The sequence below is a fragment of the Chenopodium quinoa genome, unplaced genomic scaffold (assembly GCF_001683475.1).
Source record: "Chenopodium quinoa cultivar QQ74 unplaced genomic scaffold, ASM168347v1, whole genome shotgun sequence".
Taxonomy (NCBI): Eukaryota; Viridiplantae; Streptophyta; class Magnoliopsida; order Caryophyllales; family Amaranthaceae; genus Chenopodium; species Chenopodium quinoa.
In genome coordinates, this window is record NW_018742879.1 from 3,774,487 (window position 1) to 3,800,872 (window position 26,386).

Genomic DNA, 26,386 nt, shown 5'->3' on the forward strand with positions numbered 1-26,386 from the left:
TTAATTCATAGAAAGGAAGTCTAACAAGACATACGAGGAAACTTCGTTCGGTACGGAGTTTTCCCACACTTGTTCATGATTATAAGGGACTAATCTTGCTAAGTGGTGGGCTACAAAGTTCCCATCCTGTTTAACATGAGACCAAACAATGGAAGAAAGGCTGGCGCTAGCAAAGACGATGTCCTCCAAAACATTATCAACTGCTGCTAGAGTAAACGATTTCTTCTTTAGCTTGTTGACCAACACCAAAGAACCTACCTCAAGTATGATATTATTGAAACCATACTCTACTGCCTTATGTAACCCGTACCAGGCGGCTTTGCTTTCGGCAGTTAAGGGATCCCATCGAGCCTTGTGCCTGCAAACAGCCGAGAACAGAACACTACTTGTGCAGTCACGAGCAACAGTGCCCAACCCTATCCAACCATCATTAGAGACCCTCGCATCTACATTGACTTTGATAATACCTGGAGGGGGTGGTTCCCAAATCTTTCTACTGGACGGAGCAGTAGGAGAAGCTGAACTCCCATAGATCTTTCTCGTGTACTCGTCAAAGTCGACAACAAGCTTGCTATGCCTGTGTAGGATGGCTTCATCCGGATCCCAAGCATTCTCAAAGATCCATCTATTGCACCGAAACCATATGAACCAACTAAGGAACAAGCTCCGCTGGTATAACTCAGGAGTGAGGTGCTCTGCCCAGTTGAGAATTACCTCTCCGAAAGAGTTTGAGGAGACAAGGGGGAGGGCTGCTTGGCATCCACTTCGCAACCACAAATCATGAGAGCTGGGACATAGAACCGTAGCATGCAGAGCTGTCTCTGTCACTGAGGTGCAGCAAGGGCATTGAGGATCCTCTGTCATATGTCTGTAATGCAGAAGGCTTCTTGAGGGCAGAGTGTTTGTACAACACCTCCAAAGGAAATGTCTTACTTACGGAGTGACATTTTCCTTCCATATCTCCACCCAATATTGCTCAAAATTATCAAGGTCCAGTGATTTAGCTAGTGCATAAGCGGTTTTAACACTGTAATGTCCATCCTTAGACCATGCCCATGTGAGAACATCCTCCGACAGCCGGTCACTCAATGGGATTGCCAATATAGCCTGCTTATCACGATCATTAAAAATACCCTCAATTTTTTGCAAATCCCAACTCCGATTTTCCTTATCAATAAGCTCATCAACATATTAACACATCTCGACATTCTCAGCAGTTGTAGCAAAGCGATTCTCATCGTCTATAAGCCAAGGATCCGACCAGATTTTTATTTTTCGACCATCTCCAACCCTCCACAACGTGCCTTCCTTTATGAGCGCTTTCGAACTCCACAAACTCCTCCAAGTATAGCTCGAGGTTGGACCTAATGATGCCTCTAAGATAGTCGTACGGGGATGATATTTTGCCTTATACACACGACTGACCAGAGAGGTCTCATGAGTGGCCAGGCGCCACAATTGTTTCCCCAGGAGTGCAACATTGAAGACCTCCCAATCTCTAAAGCCCATACCTCCCAAGCATTTGGGTTGACATAGGGACATCCAGCTCTTCCAATGGACCTTTCTACCTCTCTCATCCGAACCCCACCAAAACCGAGCCATCATAGCATGAATATCCTGGATAAGGGTCGATGGGAATTTATACACACCCATCAGGTAGGTCAGGATGGCTTGGACAACGGACTTTAGGAGGACCTCTTTCCCTGCTCTAGACAAAAGGCTTCTCCTTCCAACCTTGAACTTTCTTCCAAACACGATCCTTTACAAAGTTGAAAATCATTTTCTTTGTTCTACCAACGTCAGTTGGCAGCCCAAGATATTTGGTGTGATTTTCAACCATTCCCATACCAAGAATCGAGCTAAGCGTTACACGAGATGTTAACTGGACCCCTTTGCTGAAAGACACCTCAGATTTATCTAAGTTGATTTCTGCCCGGAAGTTGCTTCGTATTTATTAAGAATGTCAACAATGACTGAACATTCCTCCTGGGTGGCTCTAGCAACCAAAAGACTATCATCTGCAAAAAAACAGGTGAGTAATCTCCGGACCATTCTTACTAGCCCGGGCTCCATGGATCAAATTTCATTCCGAAGCCGTCTGTAACATTCTAGACAAAACATCAGCAACCAAAATGAACAAGTAAGGGGAGATAGGATCACCTTGACGAAGACCTCTAGACGGAGTCAGATGATCCGAAGGGATGCCATTGATAATGAAGTAGTATCACACTGTAGAAACAAAGGACATGATGGTATCAACCCAGCATCCCGCAAAACCTAGCTTGATCAAAAGCCGTCTCAGAAATTCCCACTCCACCCGATCATACGCCTTACTCATATCTAACTTCATTGCTGCCATCCCCTGTCTACCTTTAGACCTCTTTTTCATAGTATGAAAGAGTTCAAGAGCTATCAGGGAATTGTCTGTAATCAAGCGTTTCGGGACAAAAGCACTTTGATTTTCTGTGACCATTGTATGGAGGAGGGGTTTTAGCCTGTTAGCCACAGCTTTAGAGGCTAATTTATAGAGGACGTTGCAAAGAGAGATTGGTCTAAATTGTGAAATACAGGTGGGATTTTGAACTTTCGGTATCAAGGCCACGTTTGTGACATTTATGCTGTCCAAAGGAAGTCTTCCCAGAATTAAGTTGTTGACAAAAGTCGTAACGTCATCCCCCACAATATGCCAGAATTTCTGGTAAAAGATAGCATGGAATCCGTCTGGACCAGGAGCCTTACAGGGACCCATCTGAGATAAAGCACAGTACACCTCCTCTTTGGGGTAAGGCCGACACAGGGAGTGATTCATGCTGTCCGAAATCATGGTGGGAACATTGGCCAGAACTTCATCTATTAACTCTTCATTTAACTCACCTCTAGTAAACAGTGACCTGTAGAAATCGAGGGTAATACTCTCAACATTGGACTTCCCTGTACACCACTCACCTTCACTGTTATTAAGGCCCTTAATATAATTTTTGCTCTTTCTTTGGGCAGCCTTATGGTGGAAATATTTTGTGTTACGATCCCCGTCCTTAATTTCCGATACCCTAGAACGAAGAAACCAATAAGCCTCATTTTTTTCATGGAGATCATTAAGGATGTTCTCCATCCTACTACATTCGGAAAAATGAGCTGGATTCCTCGCCTTTTGCTGGGCTTCCTTCAACTTCTCCTCGGTCTCAGCAATCTTCTCGCCTAAATTGTCAAAATCATCCTTGCTCCACTTAGTTATGTCTTGTGCAATATGCCATAGTTTGTTGGGCATATCCAGATGGCTCAATTTGTCCCAAGAGTCTTTGATTACCTCTTCAAAACCTTCTTCAAGCAACCAACAGGTTTTGAACCTAAACTTTCTCCTCTTGAGAGTCTTCTTCTTTGCTTTTTTCTGATCCGTGTCCAGCAATATACCAATATGATCGGATTGGAACTTAGTTAAATGGACCACCGAGTTCTTATCAAACCATGAGCACCAACGGGAACAAGCGACAAACCTGTCTAGTCTTTCCCTAACAACACTCTGAGGGTCATTTCCACGTTCCCACGTAATCCACGAGCCCTCATAGCCCAAATCATGCATATGACAATCATCAAGTACACTTCTGAAGGCATCAATATCTCCCTGGTCACGCAAAGGTCTACCCAACTTCTCGTTAGCACTGAGAATTTCATTAAAATCCCCTCCAAACACTATGGGATGGGGGGAAGCAAGGAAGAGCTCACGCATTAACTCCCAAGTTCTATACTTTGACGGCCTATCTGCCCACCCGTATATGCCAGAAAATCTCCATAATCGACCCCCATCTTCAGTAATATTCCCACAGATGTGATGATCCGAGTACGAGACTAAAGAGAAATGAACCCCTTCCTTCCAAAATAAACACAGACCCCGACCTACCCCTGCTATCCACCCCAAGAGACATAGAGAAGCCGAATTTCTGTTTTAGCATTTCCGAACGCTTACTACTAATCATCGTTTTGCACAAGAAAATTATATCCGGGCACAAACTACTACTCCAGTGACGGAGTGCTCGAATTGCTCGAGGGTTGCCCGCCCCTCGGCAATTCCAACAAATAATTTTCATTTCTGTTCAGGGGGTTGGGTTTCTCCAACACCCCCTACTTGACTTGCTACTTCTCCCGAGAAAAGGAAGGAAGTGGTTTTAGCTTTCTTCACTGATTGGTGAAGGTCTGTACTCAGCTCCTCATGTGAAAAAACATCTAAGTTTCTCTTCATAGTACTACCCCGAAGTAAAGTATCACCCCCATCCATCTTACTTGCACGTTCCCTATCATTCCTTAGTCTTCTAGCCTTGCGTTTCTGGTATGCCGGCTGAGAAGATGAGTCATGGTCCATCTCGACAACATTAGTAGAGGCATAAGAGTTCTCAAAAATAGCTTGCTCTTCCTCTCTAAGACCTGCTTCCTTCTCTGCACATACCCCATCATCTTGAGAAGTATCAACCAGGCTCTTGAGTCGTAAAACATTTTTAGAGGTCCTAGGATCCATGACACTCACCAACACAGCCTCCTTCTCCTTGGGGGTTGGGAAATTCAACTTTCGAGAAGCCCCTGGAGGACCAAGTTTCACAGTCCCTGCATCATTGTGACATGGTACATGACCCTTCTTTGTCGAAAGCAGCCCTTCTTTCCACCTCCTTTCCTTTGCAATTTCGACTTCAGGTTTCTTAGGTATTCTCCTAGGAGATGCCCTTAACCAGGGACCATACTGAAACACAACCTCGTCACACCCCTCCCTTATTCCATCCTTAAAATCACACCCACCTTCAGTATGATCTAGTCTCCCACAAAAGAAACAAAAATCTTCCAATCTTTCATATTTTATGGATATCCACTTCGAAGACGAATCTCCAGTGGCCAGAAAGAGACCCCTGTGCAACGGTTTCTCAATGTCGAACATAACTTTCATCCTCATAAACTCCTCCCATCCCAACGGATCATTCTCATCAAGCTCCAGGAAAACACCCACAGAGTCACCTATTTTGATTAAAGTTTTCCTGTTTCGTTTATTGAAAGGAATGTCCAATAGTCTAATCCATAAAGGGGCATACCTGAAAACCACCTCCGATGGCTGTTCATCACCGTCAATTTCCTTAAGGAGAAGAAGTTTCCCGTCAAAGAACCATGGACTTCCATCCAGGATTCGTTCCTTGTCTATCTCCCTAATAAGTTGAAAGACGAAGAGATATGTTTCCACCATCTTGATCATAACCTTATCATGCAACCTCCAAACCGACGTCAGTGTTCGCTTCATCGCCTCAACATTAAAGGGTTTTGTAGTAAAGAGTTTCCCTATTAGGGATAGAGCAATCTAGTTCTTCGAGTCTTCATCATCTGCAACAATCGAACTTGCACCAACTACCTTCGATTCCTCCTCTGTCAATCTAATCTTCTCGAAATCGTTTAATAAATCATCAGCCATAGGAAAAAATTAATTGACAGGGATGTGATTCATGAAAGGAAACGTGAAATTGATGGGAAATTTTGAAATTTTTTTCCGAAATAAGCCGACCTTTGAGACGTTCGATCCGTTAAAATAAATCCTATTTTTTGATTATTTTTAAATAATTCCACCTTTCATGCCAATCTTCTTCAAATGGTCTCCTCTAATCTATTAAAAATCCATTGATGGATATAGTTTTAATGTAACTTTCAATACAATGTAATGAAATAAACATTAATATCGGCGTCTAATAAAAATATAACATAATCTTGAACTAAATAATGTCAATTCAAGAAACTAGAGACTTTATTTTGAATGGTAACAAAACTATATGCTTAAGGAAAAGCTAAATAATCCTTATAGCAACATCGATCATTCTCGCTTTCATCGGTATAGTTATGTACGTAACATTCGTGACATTCTTGGCGGCTTCAATTAACCATACTACTCTTATGCTCTTCCTTGTTCTTCAAGGGGTCATTAACCATAATACTCTTTTTTGTTGTTTTGTTATTTTAATGTATCCTTTTGTTATTCTACTTAACCTTTGAGTTAAGTTATTGTTATTTTGTTTAATATCGTCTAATGTTATTTTTAGTGGAAGTTTAAGGTATTCCAGTTATCAAGTTATTGTTATTTTGTTTTAAACATACGATATTCAAATAAACCATATCTTATGTTATTCAATTTTAAACTATTGCTGTTTTTGCTATTAAAAAATAAATAATAAAAAAAAAAAACACTATTGTTGTTTTTAAGTTACAAAAATTGCAATTGGAAGAAAAAATTGATTGAATTCACATAAATTGAAAAAAATATAGAGAAAATAAGTATAGCAGGAAGAAAAAGGAAAAAAACAAGGAAGAGGAAGGGATAATAGAGGGAGGTGACTATATACCTAATGTCTAGGAGTATCATGCTCACGGTACTCCAGGAGTAGGGTAGAAATTGCGAGATGTAGCGGTGCCACATAGGGATACGTGATTATAAATTTATTTTTTTTAAAAAAAACCTATGCTAAATATTTGATTTTATTCTTCAAAAAAAAAAATAATTTTAGTGCAAAATATTGGGTACTCATACACAGTTTAAAAAAAAAAAAAAAAAAAAAAAAGTAGAAATAGTAAAAGCGAAAATTGAGGAAGCTAAATTTGTTATTTTTTATCGAGGCATTTGGTTTGTAAACTGATATGGGGTTGGAATTAGGAATGAAACCATGTGAGTTTGGTATAATTATGGATTAAAATTTATTTTTTGGGTAAACCGGGGGAGGTGCAGCAAGCAACCGGCTGATGTGGTATGGTGGTGGTTGGGGAAAGGGAATGAGAAAGGTAGGGCGGTGGGGGGCGGTGGGGATCCATTCCTTCTCATTCCCTTTCCCTTTGTTTAAACCCCCCAACCAAACGTCCACTAAGTTTTTTTTCTTTCTTTTTTAGGACAACAAAACAATAAGTTCGTATACAACTCAAATATTTTATTGATGTATGTATCTTGCCAAAGAGTATGCCAGCAGCTAAAAAACTACATCATTTATTGAATTAATAATAAATATAATATGCATAAAAGCTTCAATTCTTATTCAGTTATTCACGTATAATATCGTAAAAAGAATGAAGGAAATCTTCATAGTAAGTTTTTCATAGTATATATGATCGTTCCAAATTTCAGAATTTGGATTCTATTCCGTGGACAACGCTTGAATCAATTTGGAAAGTTTGTTTCAAAACATCATCTGAAATTGAAGGTTGTGCATCAAATAGAGTTGTGGGTACAACCACTACCCCTGGATTCTGGCTATTGAAAGCTGTTATAATTACTGCCTTCTTATTCCCCACATTCTTCTCAAAATGAACTAATCCCCTGGGGATCACGAACATCTGCCCTGGAACCAACACCTTGGAGTAGAATACGTTCCCGGTAGTCACAAACCCGACTAGGACTTTACCACTGATCACCACCCCACTTTCGGTTGATCGTGGGTGGGTGTGAGGCGGGTTCAGTCCATTAGGCGCAATATCAAGTCTGTTCATTGAAAGTCCAAGCATGTTTAGGGCGGGAAATGTGAGAACATTCCCAGGTGTGACCTTTGATCCAAACATATTTGACGTGTTGCCTTCCTTCATCAGCCCATCGAAGAAGAAGTCTTCGGAGGTGACATTTGAGGTAGGCTTGCAAGGGAAGTTGGCAAACGTGGGGGAGGAGTTGAGGTCAGCTATGCAGAAGTCCGACAAGGGATCAGGATCAGCAGCGTTGGAGAGAAAAGGAGCTAGCAAGAAAACTACAATGCAAAGTAGGGCAGCCATGAGTATGTATTTTGAAGGGTGTTTTGTATGTCTGAAGAATTAGATTAAGGTGTTTATATAGGCTATGTTTGCGACTTTGTCAAGGACATCCAAAAATATATTATTATTCATTAAGACTGCTGCAAATGATGTTTACAACGAAAATTTAGCATTGCTGAGGGAAGAACATAGGTAATCCCTTGATTTTGATATGGTAAGTTGTAGTGGTTGGAGACTTGGGAGGTAAACGACTCCTTCAACTTTTTGAACATGGAAGAAGCTCATGTTTTGTTTAAGATTAATCCAGCTTTCACACACTAAACTCAATTAGTCACAAAAATACATAAGTTACTATCAATACGTATATTATCCGATATATGAATAACAATTTCCACTGTCACCCAAAAATTTTGGCTTTTAGCAGAAGGTCATGTATAAGTTCTCTCCTTGTAGCATGCTCAGACGAAACCACATTGTTTCTCAGCTCAAATGAAAAAGAGCAATGAAGAGGGTACTATACCAGTTAAAAAAGGCTATGTAGCCAGGGTATTAAACAGCCCAATCAAGAAAGTTTGATAGAATACAATTCATTTTCAGAGATTAAGCATAAGCAACTTTGAATACATCAGAGTCCGAGACTACTACCTGACGAATAGATTGAGATACTGGCACCTCAAACGTCATATGTCATGCTTTATCCTGAAACATTATACAATTTAATTTATATGGCTATTACTCCGTTCCAGTCAAAGTTTTGCATTTAGAATAAACAGAGTGATTATTAAAAAGCAACCGCTGGTGATAAGGATAAAACTTGATACCTTTGAATTGCAGCTGAGCTTATGGGAATAATACCAGTTGGAGATACTAAAGCATCCACAAAAACATCATTGGGAGTGATCGGAATGACTCCATCATCCATGATTTGAACAGAATATGACAGAGCAACTACAGAACAAAATCAATGAATCAATACCAAAGATCTTTACGCAAATTTCCTAACAAATATAATAGCTGATATAGGGAGGGGTATAAAACTTACCAAGCAGTGGTTGTTTCCAGTTCTTCTCATTGGCAAGCTGTTGGTAGTTCCTCAGAAAAGTGTCATAGTAACTTCAAAAGGTTGCAACATAAAAGATTAGAAGATTATTAGCACAACCATCCAACTTAAAGATTACACTCTGTAGCTCTCCTATTTCACCCTTGTAGTCTATGCCAATGGAGCTTCCTTTTGAAAAATGCTAGTGAACACCTGTGTTACATGGACTCGGATACCCATGTTCGACATGGGTATGTATCCAAGCTCCGACTCGGCTATTTTGTGAAAAAAAATCCATGGTTTTGAACCAAAAGTGAAGTGTCCAAGTGTCATACCCATGTCCGAGTGTCAAGGGTCTGACATGGGTACCTGAGGTGAAATGAAGAGTTCATGTAACGTAGGTGAACACATAGCGCTATTTTCATTTTATCTTCCTTGATAAGAAAGGGAGGGTGGAATTTTTAAGAAGCATACTCAGAGAGACGTGCTGGAGTTCACACCTCACGTAATAGTTTGTAAGACAAAAAATTAGCAAAACCAATCAAGAAATATCACTTTAGGCACTTGAAGTTTTTTCACATACCCTCCACCACGGCCTAAGCGTCTTCCAGATTTGTCAAATGCAAGTCCTGGAGAAAGGGATAATATAAATCAACTAAAAAGTTAACTTTCAATTTCAGCAATGTGGACATGAACAGAGCAAGTGATAAGCTATATTACCAGGTAAGAGCACCAGGTCAATTCCTTCGCTTGCATGCATAACTGCAACAAGAGATCATTTATCCATATCCAAGAAAAGCAAAAACCAAAAGATGCTAATGGCCTACTAAATACAGCATATATATAAAATGAAGAATTTTTTTACCACATATACTTATGCTACACAAATTAGATTTAGACACCTGTCCCCCTTACATCAACTTTCTCACTTGAACACCATGAATATATCCCTACTTGTGGAACCAAACAAGAATGATACGGACATTTGACTTCTTGCTTTTATGTTAAAACAGATAATCTAGTAAAGAGTGGATTTGAGACATGAGAAAACCAAGAATGAATATGTACAGCTGAAGAAAATGTAACAATATACTTGGACTAGGTACTGAAGCGAATGAATCATTATTATTCATACCCAATACAAAGCTGTAGAAAAGCTAGCAGTTAAAACCATCAGTCAAACCAAATTACAGTAAACTTCATGACATAGATATAATTAGTTCATTCAGTTAAATGCCACGGATAAGTCACCTAAACAACACAGCATATAAAAACAGAATTGAGTCAATAACAAGCTAGATATATAAGCTACCATTTTCACGTTCATTTCCTCCACTATCTACAGGAGCAGGTTCCAGAATGTCCATTGAGTTTGCAATTAGATCATCCATGCTAGAGATGTTGAGCATCCGCATATAGCTGTTCTTGTCCTCCACCCTTGGCACATAAAGCGTTTTCCCTTCGAGTTTCTGTTCATCTGCAAGCCAAAACTAAAGTTTACAATTGTCAAAAGAAACTGAAGGGTATTGAACCAGCGCTTTTAAGACTAAGAAAGCAGATTCACCAATAACCAAATAAAAGATAGAGTACATGTTAAACTTCCACATTAATGGTCTTAATAGGTGCCAATGGTAAATTTTATGAATGCTGTCACTTCCAGACCTTAAAAGACAAATTATTAATCAAGTACGAATTAACATTCTTGATTAATTTCACATCATTGACCTTCAGCAAGAATCATTATACTGCCAAATACTAGAGTTCTTGAAGTTAAGATTTAAGGGATAAAGTACAGAGCCAAACCTTTGTCTGAAGTCTGTAAAATCTTTGCCAAAACTTTAGATGTATCAACTTCTCGTAAGGCACGGCAGCTTATATATGCACATAACCTTTTGCTAGATTTAAACCATGGAGCATCCAGTACCAAACGCTGAATTGCATCATCTAAGTAGAAAGTCAATTATACAAAATACGTGAGTCAGGTAACAGTAACCTATTAATGTGATGACAATTTATACATATGAAATTCAGAAAAAGGACGGCAGCAGGAAGAAGCAAGCAACGGTGGTAAAACTGTCGTCAAGCAGTGAAACCCACTATTGCAGATATTTTCGATGTTAAACCACATCACTATGCAGGACAAATATCAGAATGGAGCACTCCTCAAGTTACTCAATTCTTCTCCCGTAAAATTACAATGAGTTTATACCAGAGCATTGACTTTTCTAGGTTTTGCAGGTTATAGTTACTCAAGAATTCTGTGCAGTGATCAAGAGGATCATTATAAGTTGAATCATCACACCATGCCACAAGGACCAACCCGCCAAATATCTTTAGCACGCAATAATAACAAAGAACCAACCCACATTGATTATATGAGATTAATCCAGAGAATGCTACAACATATTTAAACATAACTTTATCAAAGATCTCACCCAGTTTGGTTTATTCTGAAATGATGCCTAAGGAGACAATTTTTGCATAGGAATTAAAGAACCTTATTCAACTTATAGTGCAAACCAAAGAGGTGACTTCTTCTTGTATTCTTTCATTTGTCAATGAGAAATAAGAAGAGTGTATTTGTGTTTGGTAAGCATGAGTTTGCAACTAGGCTGCACTTTTAGAGTAAATTTAGAGCTTTTCTGATTCTAGGAATTAAATAAAGATCGTTATGTGTTTCTATTACTTCTTGCAAGAGAAAGACTGAGGTGCAACCAAGTAGATCATGATGTGCTTACAATAACTTCTATCCACACACTTTCATTACCAAATGGAACCAGAATATGACCGAACCCCTCATCAAAAAGTATAATTTTTCAAATTGATCAAACTAGACTCCAGTGCTGGTCCTAAATGAAACTATGTACAGTAATAAAATTGATGTAATCAGAAAAAATTTATCGACGTTATCATGAATTTAACACCCCCCCCCCCCACTATTGACCATATTATGCAGTTTGCGCTAACATGAATACAATTTAGTACAAGTACAGTTTAGGACACAATAGTGATTCCAAACAGTTTGCCATACACAAAAAATTAATGCTACTCTATACTTCCTTCGCCCAGAATTAATAGTCACATCAATATTGTTATTCGAATTAGTAATTCTGACCGGGGTCATCAATGCTCCCCATTCCTTCACTACTTAAAGATCAGGTTATCACCTCACAAAAAGGTATTTAACGACTCCCTCCTGCTGTCCTACATGACCGAAACGAGTGCAATTTTATTAAATTGTTCCTCTAATATTCTAAAAAAAACTAAATTTCTCTTGGTAAATGATCCAATAATGTGTATATCCAACTAAAATTTACAAATTCAGAAACAAAGTAGAATTAATCACATTCAGAATTAACTACTCACATGATCAAACTTCCAAAATACCCAATTCCTACCGCCAGTTACACTCCACTCAAATCCCCCAATCTAATCATCAATACACCAACAAATTAAGCAATTCTACTAAAACCCCAATTCACAAATACAATCAAATCAACAAGAATTGAAGAAAGATTAGACTTTTTTTAATACCTTCCATGGCGCGGTGAGAAGGGTCCATTTCCTTGAGGGATTTACGAACTTTGGATCGAATGAGGCGTTTCTGCTTGAAAATGGGGTCCAGTTCAGTAGCAGAAACATCGCCGGAACTGCCAATTTTTCCACCGTCAGCGGCGGAGGATCTCATTCTGAGGGAGGAGAGAGAGGAAGATGGAGGCCGTGCGGCGCGGCTGCACGGGCTGAGTAAGCGAAAGTGGGTGGTGGAAGAAGGTGGCGATGCAGATGTGCACGGATGGTGGAGGGAAAAGGAAAGGGTCATAAGTTTTCTTACTTCGTTGACTTTTTCCTTTGAAAGTCTCCCGATTGTGTTCATTTTTTTTTTGTTTTAGGCCGTTTTACCAATTTATAATTTTCAATTGCTAGAATTTATACTTATTGATAATTAAAGATATTATTAATCAAAAATTAACATTCGACATATATGTCAAAGAGAAATAGAGCAAATATTTAAAAACGGAGGGAGTAATATCTAAAGCAAACTGACTACATTGAAATTATCTTTACCAATAATTCTAACCAAATTTTACGCTCTCATATTAATCCATGGCTTTTTATGCATCCTATATCCCTTCCTTCGGGCTTTTTATTTTTTTCAAAAAAAATAAATAAATAAATAAATTACACCACTTAGACTATACTCTATACGCTATTTACATACTCCACTTTGATCGGCTATAATGATTTATAGTTAAAGAAAAACGTAGTCATTTAGGGTCTTGTTTGATCCATCTCGGTATATGAATTTTATATTATATTTTTTTCATAGTTTTTACTACTTATTGGTAAATAAAGATATATGTATGATTGAAATATTGCATTGACAAATGTGAAATGGAAAGTGTTACAAGTAAATCCCTCCGTTTTTTAAAAGGTTTCGTTAGGACTTTTTGACTATTGACTTGATCTACTTTGACCAATGTTAGTGATTTGTGCATAAGAAAAAATATGATCATGTGTTTATAGGATACTTGCTGGAATCGTCTTAATGTATAGATTATTAATATTCAATTGATATAATTTATATGTTTTGATAATTAAAGATATTATTGACTTAATGTCTTTGTCAGCAGATGTGTCTAGTCAAATTAGAGCACTTGATTTTTTTGTTTTTTCTGACAAGTAGAGCACTTGTTTATTTGTCAATGTAACACACCTAATTTTATTAACATACAAAAATTTCGGGTGGTTCATAATGTACTAACATAATATATATAATACTTCCTCCGTTTTTTTTTATTGCATCATATGAGTTTTTGAGGCAAAATTTGGTAGTGGGAACAAGTAAGAATACAAATTGTCAGTAAAAATAAAATAAAAAGTAAGTGTGAAAAAGTAAGGATATGTTGGGTATTTACAGTGTGAACATAGATATTTTTTGTCCTAAAATGGTACCTGTATACTTAATCCTAGCTCATGATTTTTTTGGTCAGCTAAAATAATGACTGATTGTACTGTGTTGTTATGCTTTCTGACCGTCGAAGCTTGTTACATTATCTTCGTCTTCCTATCTGGCCACTATTGTTTATTGTGATTATATTAGTACATAAAATTTCTTTGTCTAGAGTAAACGTAGCTAGCACAACACAATTGCATGATACAGTTGTTGCGACTTCTGATCATCTTCTAGTTGTGGTTAAAAAAGTTGTCTACTCTTACAAGAATAAAAGTACGTCCCTTTCATTTTTGTATAAAATTTTTTTTAGTTCTTGCTAAAATGTATCCAAATGTCCAATATAATTATACCTTGCAAGCCTTGTGAGTCTTGAGAGATCTACATCTATACATATGATAAATTCGTATCAAATAGTTAAAATAATTGATTTTTATAATTTATTGCGCGCATTGCGGCATGCATATAACTCTAGTATTTAATATTTCAACCTTTGGCTCTAAGCCATCAATAGCTTCATTTTTCATTTTTCAAAACTATTGTTTAATTACTTACCATGAGATAGGTTTTTTTTTTTTTTTTTTTTCTTTCCCTCTTTTACACTTTGGTAAAAAAATTACAGTTTAATTTAGTGGTGATCAAAATTCGGGTCGGACCTTAATATGAAATCTCATGCATGCTTAAACCTGCAAAAAAAAAATGGCAGACTTTTTGGGTCGGGAGCAGGCTTTTTAACTAAAATTGTGTTTTTAAGCTTGCTCAAATCTACAAATTTTTCCCTAGACTCTAATGTATGCAGCTTCCCCTACACCCCCCTTTCTATACTACGTCGTTTTATCTAGTAGCACTTTTTGTATTTTTTTTTTTTCCTTTCCTTCTTTGCTTTCAATTCAAACAAGAATATAAACATTTTTACAAACCTCATTTGCTTCATTTTCTCTCTCTTCTTTTTCACTGATATCATTTTCTCTCTCTTGTTTTTTCTTTTTATTATAGTTTTTTAAATTTCTCTCTCTTCTTTCATGGAGATCAATGTAAATAATTCGTACTTTTAATGATAATCAGTCAATCGATTTTGATAATGCTTTGTTTTATGATTCTAATTGTATGATTATAATGTTTTGATTTCATAGTTTTTGTTGTATTGATTTTAATTTTGATAATGCTCTGGTTTTGGTATTATTGTTGTTGTTATAAGTTGATTAATAATTTAGGTTGTATTGTTCTTCTAATTCGATTGTTTTTTTTGTTTTTGTTTTTGTTTTTGTATTTTTTTTATTGTAATGTTATTATTTGAGTGTTGTTTTTTTTATAGACTTCATTTTCTCTCTCATTTCTTTCACCAATTTCATTTTCTCTCTCCTCTTTTTCACCAATTTCATTTTCTCTCTCCTGGTTTTTTTTTTGATTTATTGTTTTTCAATTTTCTCTCTCTTCTTTCATGGAGATCAATATAAGTAATTCTTACTTTTAATGATAATTAGTCAATTGTTTTGATAATGCTTTGTTTTACAATTGTAATTGGATGATTATAATGATCTGATTTCATAGTTTTTGTTGTATTGACTTTAATTTTGATAATGCTTTGGTTTTGTTATTGTTGTTATTAGTTGATTAATAATTTAGTTTGTATTGTTCATCTAATTCGGGGTTTTTTTTTGTATTTTTGATTGTTCTTTATTCCAGTTTTGTGCATTTCGTATGAGTATATATTGTTGTTTTAATTTTGCTATTCGATTATTTTTACCAATTTTGTGCGTCGTAAAAAAATAATCTTAGTTAAAATAATGATCACTTCTGTAACAGTAAATGTTCATTTATATTTAATGTATTTTTTATGTATTAAAATACTTGTATATGTTTATTGTAGTTGTATTTGAATACTTATGTTGTACATGTGAATTTCAATTATTTTCATTGTTTTATAAATGCTCATATACATTTTAACTAGTGAATATATTTTATATTTGTTCTGTTGTAATAATGTTCATTTATGTAATTATAAATGTTCATTTATATATATACTTGTGTTTATGGAATTATATGTTGTACATGTGACTTTTTTTAATGTCACTATTTTGTAGTTTCAGAAATAATGTTCAGTTATATGACGATAGATGATCATTTATGTTTTACATTTGGTAATTCAACTGTAATTGACCAAATGCATCATTATAATTGAACATTATTGCTAATGTAATTTATTACATGTTACATTATTGCAGTGGGAAAAAAGGATATTATTATTTTTGAAGAAGCAAGTAAGTCTGAGTTAGTGGGGAACGAAACAATTTAAAACTGCTGATGAAGTTTATGAAATGTGTTCAAATTCCAATTATATGGTCAAGCAAATAATCAAGTTGCTACTAGTGTTCAAAAGATCAAGTGCTCAACTTCCTCCCATTATCTTCCAAAAATGTAAAAATTCCTATAAATGCTCAAATGGCTCTAATATTTATAAGAATATCTTTAACCTTTTGTTATTTGGATCTTGCTAACGAGCGCCCCGGGGCGTTAGATAAGGTTAAATTATATTGGTTGAAATAGTATTAAGTTAGGAATTCATGACAAAATCATGCGTCGTTCGGTGCAATTAATGTTAATTTTACTCTAATATTTGCACTTTAATTCTCTTATCTAACGCCCCGGGGGAGCTCATTAGCTTTTGCCTTGTTATTAAGTACTATTCTTCTTATTGAATATTAATTTTTTTTAAATCTTCTATAAGTGAATATTTTAGTATTTGTAATTGAGCATTTAGTTTTTAAAAATGATCATTAAGTTTTTGTAAAGAATCATTTAGCTTTTGTGAATGATCAAAATTGATTAACATAATACTTTACATAAAATCCGCAATTTTCATATAAAATTGTAAGAATTATTCTATAAACAAATAATATCTACTCTGTATCAAACTTTAAACGTATAAAATTAAATAGTTAATCACATAGAGTAATTCTGTTAACAAATAATATCTACGAAGTATAAGTTTTATCAACCAGCTATGGACATATATCTATCCATAAGTGAACATATTATATTATGCCTTTGCAAATCTTCTTGATGTTATTCTATTATTCTTAGACTCATGGTTTTTCTTCAGTAGCATTAGTTGAGCAGTGTATTGCAATTTGCATCCCCAACCTTGTGATTTAGCCTACATGTTAATGAAAATGAATTGTTATTAAAATAAACAGTACATTAAGTGTTATATAATTGAACATTATGTGCTACAAAATTGAACACTAAATACTATAACTTGTTTATTAAATTTTACTTAAAATATTAGCTTTAAAGGCACAAACATTATGTGCTACAAAATTGAACACTAAATATTATTTTGCCAAATCGTTTATTTTTATCACATTGGTGTATCGTTTAAAAATACTTTTAGTAAAAAAAATGATCACTTGTGTAATAGTAAATGTTCATTTATGTTTAATGTATGTTTCTGTAGTAAACTATAGGTTTATTGTAGTCGTATACGAAAATATATGTTGTACATGTAAATTTGAATGATTTTCATTCTTTTAAAGATGCTCATGTAAATTTTAACTAGTGAACATATTTTAATATTTATTCCCTCAAAAAAAATAGTTTAACATTTGTTATTTTGTTTTGTTGTAATAATGTCCAATTATGCAATTATAAATGTTCATTTATATATACACTTGTGTTTATGGAATTATAAGTTGTACATGCAACTTTTAATGATTATCACTGTTTTGTAGTTTCATTAATAATGTTCAGTTATGTAACTATAGATGATCATATATATTTTTACATATGGTAATTTTACTGTAATTGATCAAATGCATTATTGTAATTGACCATTATTGCTACTGTATTTGTTCATTTATTACATTTTTAATTATTGCAGTGGGAATAGAGGATGCTGTTATTTTTGAAGAAGCAAGTCACTTTGATTTTCGGAGGAAAAAATTTCCTTCGGTAGATGATGCTTATGAAATATATAATGAGTATGCTTTTATGAAAGGTTTGGGATCAGAGTTAGGAGGAGTAAGAGGCGAAAGGATGGCTCATTTTTTATGAAAGGATTTATTTGTTCTAATAAGGGGTTATAAAGATAATAAGTGTAGAAATATTAGATCCTATGAGTGACTTGATACAAGAACTGAATGTTTAACTTTTGTACAGTTTCCTATTGATCGTTAAGGTGTGTTTATGAACATATTCTAATATAGTTAGTGAATGATGGTTCAAAGTCGTAAAAAAATATTAGTATTATATATATACTATTTAAATGTTTGCTTTTGAACGATGTGATTTGTAATAATACTTTGGGAAACAAATAGTTTATATCCTTCTTATTAAAATCAAATAGAAATTGTATATCACCAAAAATTAAACTATTGAATATTAAATATACAATTCAATTCTACACATATTGATGTTGCGCGAATCCATGCATTCTTGATTTCCTTATTTTTGTCGTCTAATCTTTCTTTTTTTTCCTTGCTAAATATCCACGATTCTTTGTTTAACTAATCGACAAAAACAAGATTTTTTTAGTTAGATTTGAGCAAGAATAAGTGTTGAAATGAACCAATTTTCATATGAATATGAAAATATAACAATTGAAATGATCGATATGGAAATGAACATATATTAATATATAAATGAACATATATATTTGTAGAATTGATCATCTATTAATATGGAATGAACAACTATTAATACAATAATGAACATATTTACATAATTGAATATGAAAATGTACATCTATTAATATATAAATGAACATGCATTAGTTTAAAAATGCCTATGAAAGATATCAATCGATGAACATGAAATATATACGTAAATAACACTTGAAGCTATCAATATGTGATTTATCATACATCCATCTGAAAAAGACATATGTTGAAACTCAAAATTTAACCGAGCATGAAATATTTGAAGAAGATGACCAAAATATAAATATTTATCAAAATTCTAGTAATCGTATATTAATATGTGAAAACCATATACTTTTATGCGATTGAACATCTACCAAAATACAACCGAATATTCATCTAAAATCACTTTCCACTCCAAACTATGAAAAAGAATGACATTTATATATACAATGACTATGTAGTAATAATTTTCCACTCCAAACTATGAAAAAGAATTAACATTAATACAATGACTATGTTGTGATATATAAATGTAGTAATATATTTATATTAATCATCTATTAACATGTGAATGATTGTATACTAGTATATAAATGAACATTTATTGAAACGAAAATGAACATTCAGTAAAAAAGAAACGCTACAAACTAATTCAATTAATGTTTACTTTTCTCCAGATTCTTTGATGTTCTTCTCTGAAACTATTTCCTTCAACTGCCCAAAAAAAAGAGAGAATACTTCATAGTTCATACCCAAAAATGAAAAGCTACTTGTTCAGATTACTAGTTTTTAAACGAAAATTAGTAAAAATTACTAAAATGCAATAGTTCATAATCTTTTTCTATGTTTTATACTTCGATGATGATCCTGTAACACAATTGCAACAAAAAAATTACTAAAACTAGGGTTCATTTATATTCTTTTTTGAACTAAATATGAACAAAATCACTTACTCCTTTGAATTTCGACCTTGATTAGTTGAATTATGTAGTAACTGAACAATTTTTTTTGATAATTTGTCACAAATTTATAGAAATTTCATATTTGAAAATGCAAAAAATAGATGTAGAGAGAGAAAATGTAGAAAATGGGTGAGGAGAGAGAAAGTGAAATGATAATGGTTTTTTTTTCTTATGTATATATGGGGTGGGGGAAATAGTACGGATATTACTATGTAGTTACTGTAAAAGTGAGTATTTGGGGAAGGGGTGTTAAACGATGAGTTTAGGGAGGGGTGTAGGCTAAGATGCCTAGACTAGAGTCTAGCCATATATAATCCGCTCAAATCCGCCCGACTTTTGGAAAAATCGGGCCGAGCCATAGTTGATCACTTCTAGTTTAATTTAATTTGGAGTTCAACTTAGACCCCAACCACCATAATCTATTTCAAATTGGCTCGGATTAGATTTTGAGAAATTTTGTATCAAATTGGACTCATTTTTTCGAAACCAAAATCCGAATACCAAACTAGTACATACAAAAAAACAACCCTTGACCTGCAGAAGGAGAGTTAAGAGAAAAGAGAAACGGTGAAATTAGATAGTCATTAGTCTAACGATTTCATTCATTATTTCTAACGATTTCATTCGTTATTTCTTCAATAATCTAACGAAATATCTTACGAAGACATTGTTCTAGAAAATTTGCAAAATGAATCACTAATTATCGAATTTCGGGACAATGAAACGATTTGAATGAATTGATGAACGAAATGGTTAAACCGAGACGAAAACGTGAAATTGTGGAGCGGATTGATGAACGAAATTGACAAATGTTTGAAGATAATTTTGATTTTGGATGAAGAACAATGAAGAATATTTTTTAATTTTGATTTTCTGATTTTGTTTTTTAATTTCATTTCAGAAATTAATTATGAAAAAAATAAAGATTTTTGAAAATTAAAATTATTAGTATATAATGACTTTTAGAATATTGAATTTTAGAAATTAGAAAAAATAATTTTTAATTAATTAAGGCATTAAAAAAATCAAGCAATCCATTAATCAAAATTCACCAAATTTAAAAATTTTGATATTCATGTTTCAAATGACTATTGTAAAATTTACATCATATTAGACTCAATTTTCAAAAACCAAAATTTGAATCAACCCTTGACATGCGGAAGGAGAGTTGGGAGAAAAGAGCAACGATGATAAGCGTAAGATGGCAAGCACAAAATTAAGTCGTCTTATATAAAACTTAAAACTACTAGTAATGAAGATGCACGTAACAAGTACTTGATTTATTAAAAGTTACACGCTTATAATTAAAAAACAATGTTTAAATAATAATTTTTTTTTATAAGAAATAAAAAAGGCTTAAACAATCCAGTATAGAAGTCTAGGTGGCATAATTGCATAGCATAGTTTTTGCAATTATTTTTATTTGACCCGTTTGACTATTACATTATTCACCACTTCTCATTTGACCTTCTTTTGTGTACTATATCTAAGGAAAAACACATTCATGTGGACTTTTGTTAAAATTGACTCAATAACTACTCCGTATTATCATAATATATAAGTAATTAATTAGTATGGTACGGTAGAAGTGTACTTACGTCTCGTGGAAGGTCTGGAATAGATGCTAATTGGTCGCCGGGAGTGACACCATCTCCGTCTTTTATTTCTAGAAGTTCTTTTATAAATTCCAACTGCTTAGGAGATAATTCTTTATGATCAAATGGTGAGCACTGCATAAAGAGACGAGCATGGGTAAAGAGTCGAGATTCAAGCGCCAGATGCAATGCCGTTTTACCCTTGTTGTCAGTCTTTTTCAACAAATCTATCACATATTGTTTTTTTGCAAAATCTTCTAAAAGTTTCCGCGTCATGGATGATGGTTGATTCACTAACATGTGCCAGAGTGTCCGCCCATCTTTGTCAACCTTTTCCGACCCTTCTTTGTTAAGATCATCCAATACCTTAACTATCTGTACGTTACCAGCTTGAACAGCTCTCAAGTTCGGGGTAAGATCCTCATTACCAATAATGGTGCCGACATCATCCAATATGTCGTTCGAATAAAGTGGTAAAATATGATTTGCTTTGAGTGCTTCATGAAGTCGCACCAATTTAAAGCTCAATTTCAAAGCTAAATCTAATTTAATTTAATTATCATCGCTTCTTTTTAGCAACTTTCTATGTATTGGTAATCGATCATATTATATATGGAAAAAAGAAGGCATAACGATGAAAATCATTCCTGGTGATCGAAATCACTTGGTCGTTGAAGGTGAGAGGTTGAACTACTATCTTTGTCATCAACTTTTCCTTTTGATCGCAGTGATTTATCTAATAAGACTCGCACCACTTTAAAGTTAAATTTCCAAGCTAAATCTAATGGTTTATTTCCTTGATAATCCTTAAATTCCACAAGGTCTTCAATTTCTTTAAGTTTTAGCCGCTCTCTGCCTTTTTGCAAGGTAGGTATCCTATCTATCATCCAGTGTAGGATGGTTTTGCCATAATTTTCATCAGCCAACTTTGCAGACTCCCGGCAACTTGCACAAAAAAACTCGCGGTGAGGAAAGCCGCTCTATGCAGAGGTGTATAGCCGTCACTGTCATGCCAACACGTCACAGTGCTATCTTTCTCCACCAACAATTCTATTAAACTAGTATCATAAGTATTAATACCATAAACCTCAAACTAAAAAGAGGACTAGGCATAAAACAGCACGCAATTTTAAGCTTGTTATTGAGAATTGCAACATGAAAGGGCGTGAAACCGTTTGCATTCTTCATCTCAAACTGCCCATCATGCTCATCATACTCTAAGAGCAACTTAAAAAAGGGGATGTCGTCACACACCTTTGCGGCGACATGAAGAGGAGAATTACCGTCATTGTTACTCTGACTCATCAGTTTACTGATTATTGATCTTGGCGATAACCTCTTTCTTGTAATTTCTTTTATGAATTCATAATGCTTTAATTGGACAGCTATGTGAAGGATATTGTCTCCATCAAAGAGGTTTTGCCCCACAAAATATTCGCCATTATCTATTTCTTTTTCTCGCGCGTTCTTTAGGAAGTTCAAGTCACCAATTTTTACGGCATTCTCAAGATCCGAATCCATAATGGCCAGGTTTCTGAATTTATTTTCTGAATATATTAATGCTATTAATATTGTTTCAAAATATATAAATATATCTGTATTAGTGAGATATAGAGATGGAGTAGTTACCAAAAATTTGTTGTTCGATAATTGCAAGATGAAGAGGCGTCTCCTTGGCTTTGTTGGTAAGACTAGCAAGCTCATGATCACGTTCCAGCAATAATGTAGCAATCTTGAACCTGTTATTGATTATTGCAACATGTAATGCTGTGTTACCTTCTTCATTCTGCAACCTCCACATCTGCTGCCAATTCTCATATTCAGCAAGGAACTGAACGAAAACGCTAGCATTGCTCAACTCTGCCGCAAGATGAAGAGGGGTGTTTCCATCATGGTTGGTTACACCAGCCATCTCAGGATAATGCTTCGCCAACAATTCAGTAACTTCAACATTGCGGTTAAGAAGTGCAACATGCAATGGCGTGTTGCCGTCTTTGTTCTGCAAACTCGAACACGAACCCGCCGACGCCTTCGACTCCTGCTTCCCCTTTTCATATTCAATGAGCAGCTTCAAAATCTTGATGTTTCCCTCCTCTGCTACAACATGAAGAGGGGTATCTTTGTCTTTGTCTTTGCCTGATAGATCAGCTTGTCTATTGCTGATCTTCGCAAAAATAACCCCCCTACAACTTTTTTAATAAAAGCATCTTGCTGATATAAGATTGCTATGTGAAGAATATTTTGTTGTTTTATGTCGGTTGTCCTCAGAAAATACTCTTCATTACTATTTTCAATTTCCTCACTTAGTGCTTCCTCAATATGGCTCACGTCGCCGTTCAACGCAGCCTTGAAAAGTTTCCCACTATCATCACCTCGATTCATTTTTATTTTTTTTTAAGTGTGTGTGTGTTTCTTCTATAAAAATAAATAAAAAAAATAAAATTCTGTATCACGATAAACTACTAGAAGAAGTAATTGTTTGTGTAAGTGCAACTCAAAAAGAATGTGTGCTTTTTAATTAACCATTTTTAAGTGGTTTCTTCTTCGCACTTTATACTACTAGTTAGCTTAGTCTAGCTAGAGACCTTAGCTTGCTCAATCATATAATATTCGTCACGTAGTGATCGAGTAGGATTTGTTTTTGTTTTTACAAAAGAATTATTATATTACCTTTTTGATATTATGTTGACCCTCTTAGTATTTTGATGATTGACATAACAAAACAAACTTCGACTAATGTTGTGTGTTAAGTCTTGGTAAAATAAAAAGATTCAGGTACAAACAACATGTTCCGGAGTAGGAGCAAATAGATTGGAAGTCTTGATGATGAATATGCAAGCTTTCAAGAAAAAAGATCAAAGTCCAGTCTTAGATTCTCTGTAAGCACTAGAGTATTAATGTGTAGAGGAACTTAGTAAGGAACCTTGTGTTTCGTAAGGAACTTAATGTCGTAATCAGAAAAAGATTTTAACGTAAAGTTTAAATCAGTTTTAAAGTCCTTGAAATAAGGATAGAATAAAATCAGTTTTGAAAAGATATATTTTGCAAATAAATAAAAGATAAATAATTCTTTGATTTAAAAGATAAGTTTATTATTTTAAAATTAAATAATTATTTAAAAGTTTTTTTTTAAAACATCTTTTTAATAATAATTTTTTTTTTTTTAATAATTATCCTTCAAACTGATTTTTGACCAAGTTAAACTGGCTGCCTATTTTCAAGGAAACAACGTTGATGGATTGAGAGGAAAGTCAGGGAGATCCACTTCCCACTTCCTATCCAACGTTCTTAACTTCCAAAGTTAAGGTAGAACGTGGTTAATGGGAGGAGTGGGAAGAAAGATTGAGACTTTCCTTCTCTCTATAAAAAGCTATCAACGAATCTGATTTAAGTGTGGAAAAACAATTTAGTTTTCTGAGCGTTAAGTTTTCAAAGTGTTAGACCTGAGTTCCTTCCTGCTTTAATCTTTCTAAGTGCATTAGGAAAGTCTGTAATTACTTTTGTATTGGGACTGGGGTTTGTGAGAGTTGTAATTGTGAGGCTTGAGTGAGTCTATCACAAAGTATAAGTGATTCAGAGTCGAATCACAGCGAGTGTAAAGCTATGGTTGAGAGACCCTAGTTGGGATACTTGAGTTCCTAGAAGAACTTAAGTGTAGGCTGAATCACAGTTGTAAATGAGTTTTTGCATAGTGAAATAATTCGAAAAGCCATCTCGTGTGTTCTCTCCTTTTATAATTAGTTTAATTTCCTCATAAAGTTCATATTTTTTTATAAATTACAATTCACCCCCCTCTTGTAGTAGACATCATACTAACATATTATTTGTAATTTTTGTCAAAAATGGATACTACATGCAATAGATATTTTCTTTCTTTTTTAAGTTGTCATTTCTTTCGATCTCTCTTTTTATCATATGTATCCGTATTTTCTTCTTTCCATTTACACTCATAAATAAATTTTATCTAAAAGTTCGTGCGGGTTTAAAGTTGCAAATAATATAAAACGGAGACGGTAATAAATACATGTTCACAGCTAATATATCTTTGAGACTATGATGTATAGTTAATTTCTTTTTTTCTAAAAGTCGATATATGAAAGGCTTAATAATCAAATATGTCTTGAACTTTTGTGACAATCAAGTTTGTAAAGTTTTTGACAAATTTGTTAGCCTTAATCAAGAATTTGTGATTCCAAAGTAACAAAATTGCAATTTCTTTCATTTGTTGTTTCAAGTTAAAAATTCTAACGTCCAGCTTCACCAAATTTGTCCACCTTTTATTAGTTGGATATATCATTGAATTAGGATTTTTTACGAAACTAAGCCTTATTAGTAAACTATTTACGAATATAGACGCGTGGCCAAACTATTTACGAAACTAAGCTTCTGAGGTAAAACGCTGCCTCGGTCAGCGTTTTTCCTCATTTTTATTTATTTAATTTGTTTTGAATTATGTATTTTGTGAAATACAAAATAAAAAATAAAAAATAAAAAAAACTGAAATACACAAAAACGCTGCCTCAGTCAGCGTTTTCGTGTTAGGCTATAACAGGCCTTAAAACGCTGACTGAGGCAGCGTTTCATTAATACTAGAAACACGCTGCCTCAGTCAGCGGTTTTGCCTGGTATATTCTTCTAGACAGACGCAACGCATTCACTCTTCCTCAAAACTAAAAACTCAAACTCACTCTTCCTCAAAGCTCTGCCGTCGTCGTCGCTGCCGCTGCCGCCGCCGCCTGCTGCCTGCTGCCGCCGCGCCTCTCCTCTTCTTTATAATCACATTTTTGGTACTTCTCACTTATTTGTTTTTAAAATTTTAAAACCTAGGTTAGTTTGATAATTATATAGTACATTGTTTTAATTTGATAATGTTGTTGATTATTCTAAGTTAGTTTGATGTAAATTGATAATTATGTTGATAATTCTAAGTTAGTTTGTTGTAATTTGATAATAGTTTAGTATAAAAGCCCTAAATTGATGTTAGTTTAGTAAGAAAGTTTATGATGAAATTGTGGAAATGTTTGGTAAAAATGTTGAAAATGTTGATGAAATTGTTGATATTGTTGATGAAATTGTTGTTTTAATTTGATAAAATAGCCTACATTGTCGTTTAATTACGAAAATTATGTTATGTAGAATACGTTGGTTGTTAGTGTGAATATGTTCGTTGTGTACTTTGTTTTGGTTGTTATGTGAATTGGAACAATGATGGTTAATTATGTTTGTAGTGTGAATTTCTTGGTTGTTATTGTGCGAATTGGTGGAGATTGCATGCAATTAAGATGTGTTTTTGGTTGTTGTATAGAATATGGCTGCACAAAACGCAGCTTTGTTATGCCGATGGAGGGGTGAATTTGTGTCTGATGGACCGAATGTCCAGTATAGTGGTAGAAATATGGAACCATTGCCACTTGGACCAGACATGACTTTCAACGATCTGATGAACGAGGTTC

At 34.4% G+C, this 26,386-nt stretch overlaps 4 protein-coding genes across 5 annotated transcripts; all 4 read right to left on the reverse strand.

Annotated features, from left to right (window-relative positions):
* LOC110726586 lies at nucleotides 1-864 on the reverse strand. Its single transcript, XM_021906066.1, has one exon. It carries the CDS (start codon nucleotides 862-864, stop codon nucleotides 1-3), a length of 864 nt encoding a protein of 287 aa, XP_021761758.1.
* A 5,314-nt stretch (nucleotides 865-6,178) lies between these two features.
* On the reverse strand, nucleotides 6,179-7,951 carry LOC110726554 (germin-like protein subfamily T member 2). Its single transcript, XM_021906032.1, has one exon. The coding sequence runs from the start codon at nucleotides 7,765-7,767 to the stop codon at nucleotides 7,129-7,131; it is 639 nt and encodes a 212-aa protein (XP_021761724.1). The 5' UTR covers nucleotides 7,768-7,951; the 3' UTR covers nucleotides 6,179-7,128.
* Nucleotides 7,643-12,712, reverse strand: LOC110726552 (5-formyltetrahydrofolate cyclo-ligase, mitochondrial-like). 2 transcript variants are annotated; one of them, XM_021906031.1, is made up of 9 exons: nucleotides 12,320-12,712; nucleotides 10,589-10,729; nucleotides 10,098-10,262; nucleotides 9,506-9,547; nucleotides 9,369-9,414; nucleotides 8,789-8,859; nucleotides 8,568-8,694; nucleotides 8,392-8,445; nucleotides 7,643-7,742 (listed from the first exon to the last, which is right to left on the reverse strand). In XM_021906031.1, exons 1-8 carry the CDS (start codon nucleotides 12,657-12,659, stop codon nucleotides 8,427-8,429), a joined length of 951 nt encoding a protein of 316 aa, XP_021761723.1. In that variant the 5' UTR covers nucleotides 12,660-12,712; the 3' UTR covers nucleotides 7,643-7,742; nucleotides 8,392-8,426. The 2 variants fall into 2 exon arrangements, with proteins under 2 accessions (XP_021761723.1, XP_021761722.1); XM_021906030.1 differs by lacking the exon at nucleotides 7,643-7,742 and having other exon boundaries at nucleotides 8,123-8,445; nucleotides 12,320-12,709.
* Nucleotides 12,713-19,039: 6,327 nt separating this feature from the next.
* On the reverse strand, nucleotides 19,040-23,315 carry LOC110726587 (ankyrin-1-like). The gene is made up of 6 exons (XM_021906067.1): nucleotides 23,209-23,315; nucleotides 22,563-23,116; nucleotides 22,014-22,480; nucleotides 21,598-21,913; nucleotides 20,937-21,430; nucleotides 19,040-19,090 (listed from the first exon to the last, which is right to left on the reverse strand). Exons 1-6 carry the CDS (start codon nucleotides 23,313-23,315, stop codon nucleotides 19,040-19,042), a joined length of 1,989 nt encoding a protein of 662 aa, XP_021761759.1.
* Nucleotides 23,316-26,386: the final 3,071 nt, after the last annotated feature.

Coding starts and splice junctions, on each gene's coding strand:
- LOC110726586 (XM_021906066.1), bottom strand. CDS start 864: ATGACAGAGGATCCTCAATGCCCTTGCTGCACCTCAGTGACAGAGACA.
- LOC110726554 (XM_021906032.1), bottom strand. CDS start 7,767: ATGGCTGCCCTACTTTGCATTGTAGTTTTCTTGCTAGCTCCTTTTCTC.
- LOC110726552 (XM_021906031.1), bottom strand. CDS start 12,659: ATGAACACAATCGGGAGACTTTCAAAGGAAAAAGTCAACGAAGTAAGA. Junction 8,860..9,368: donor CGCTTAGGCCGTGGTGGAGG/GTATGTGAAAAA, acceptor AACCTTTTGAAG/TTACTATGACACTTTTCTGA. Junction 8,695..8,788: donor CTGGAAACAACCACTGCTTG/GTAAGTTTTATA, acceptor TTTGTTCTGTAG/TTGCTCTGTCATATTCTGTT.
- LOC110726587 (XM_021906067.1), bottom strand. CDS start 23,315: ATGAATCGAGGTGATGATAGTGGGAAACTTTTCAAGGCTGCGTTGAAC. Junction 21,431..21,597: donor CTCTCACCTTCAACGACCAA/GTGATTTCGATC, acceptor GACTTCATGAAG/CACTCAAAGCAAATCATATT. Junction 19,091..20,936: donor TTCCAGACCTTCCACGAGAC/GTAAGTACACTT, acceptor TTTTTTGGGCAG/TTGAAGGAAATAGTTTCAGA.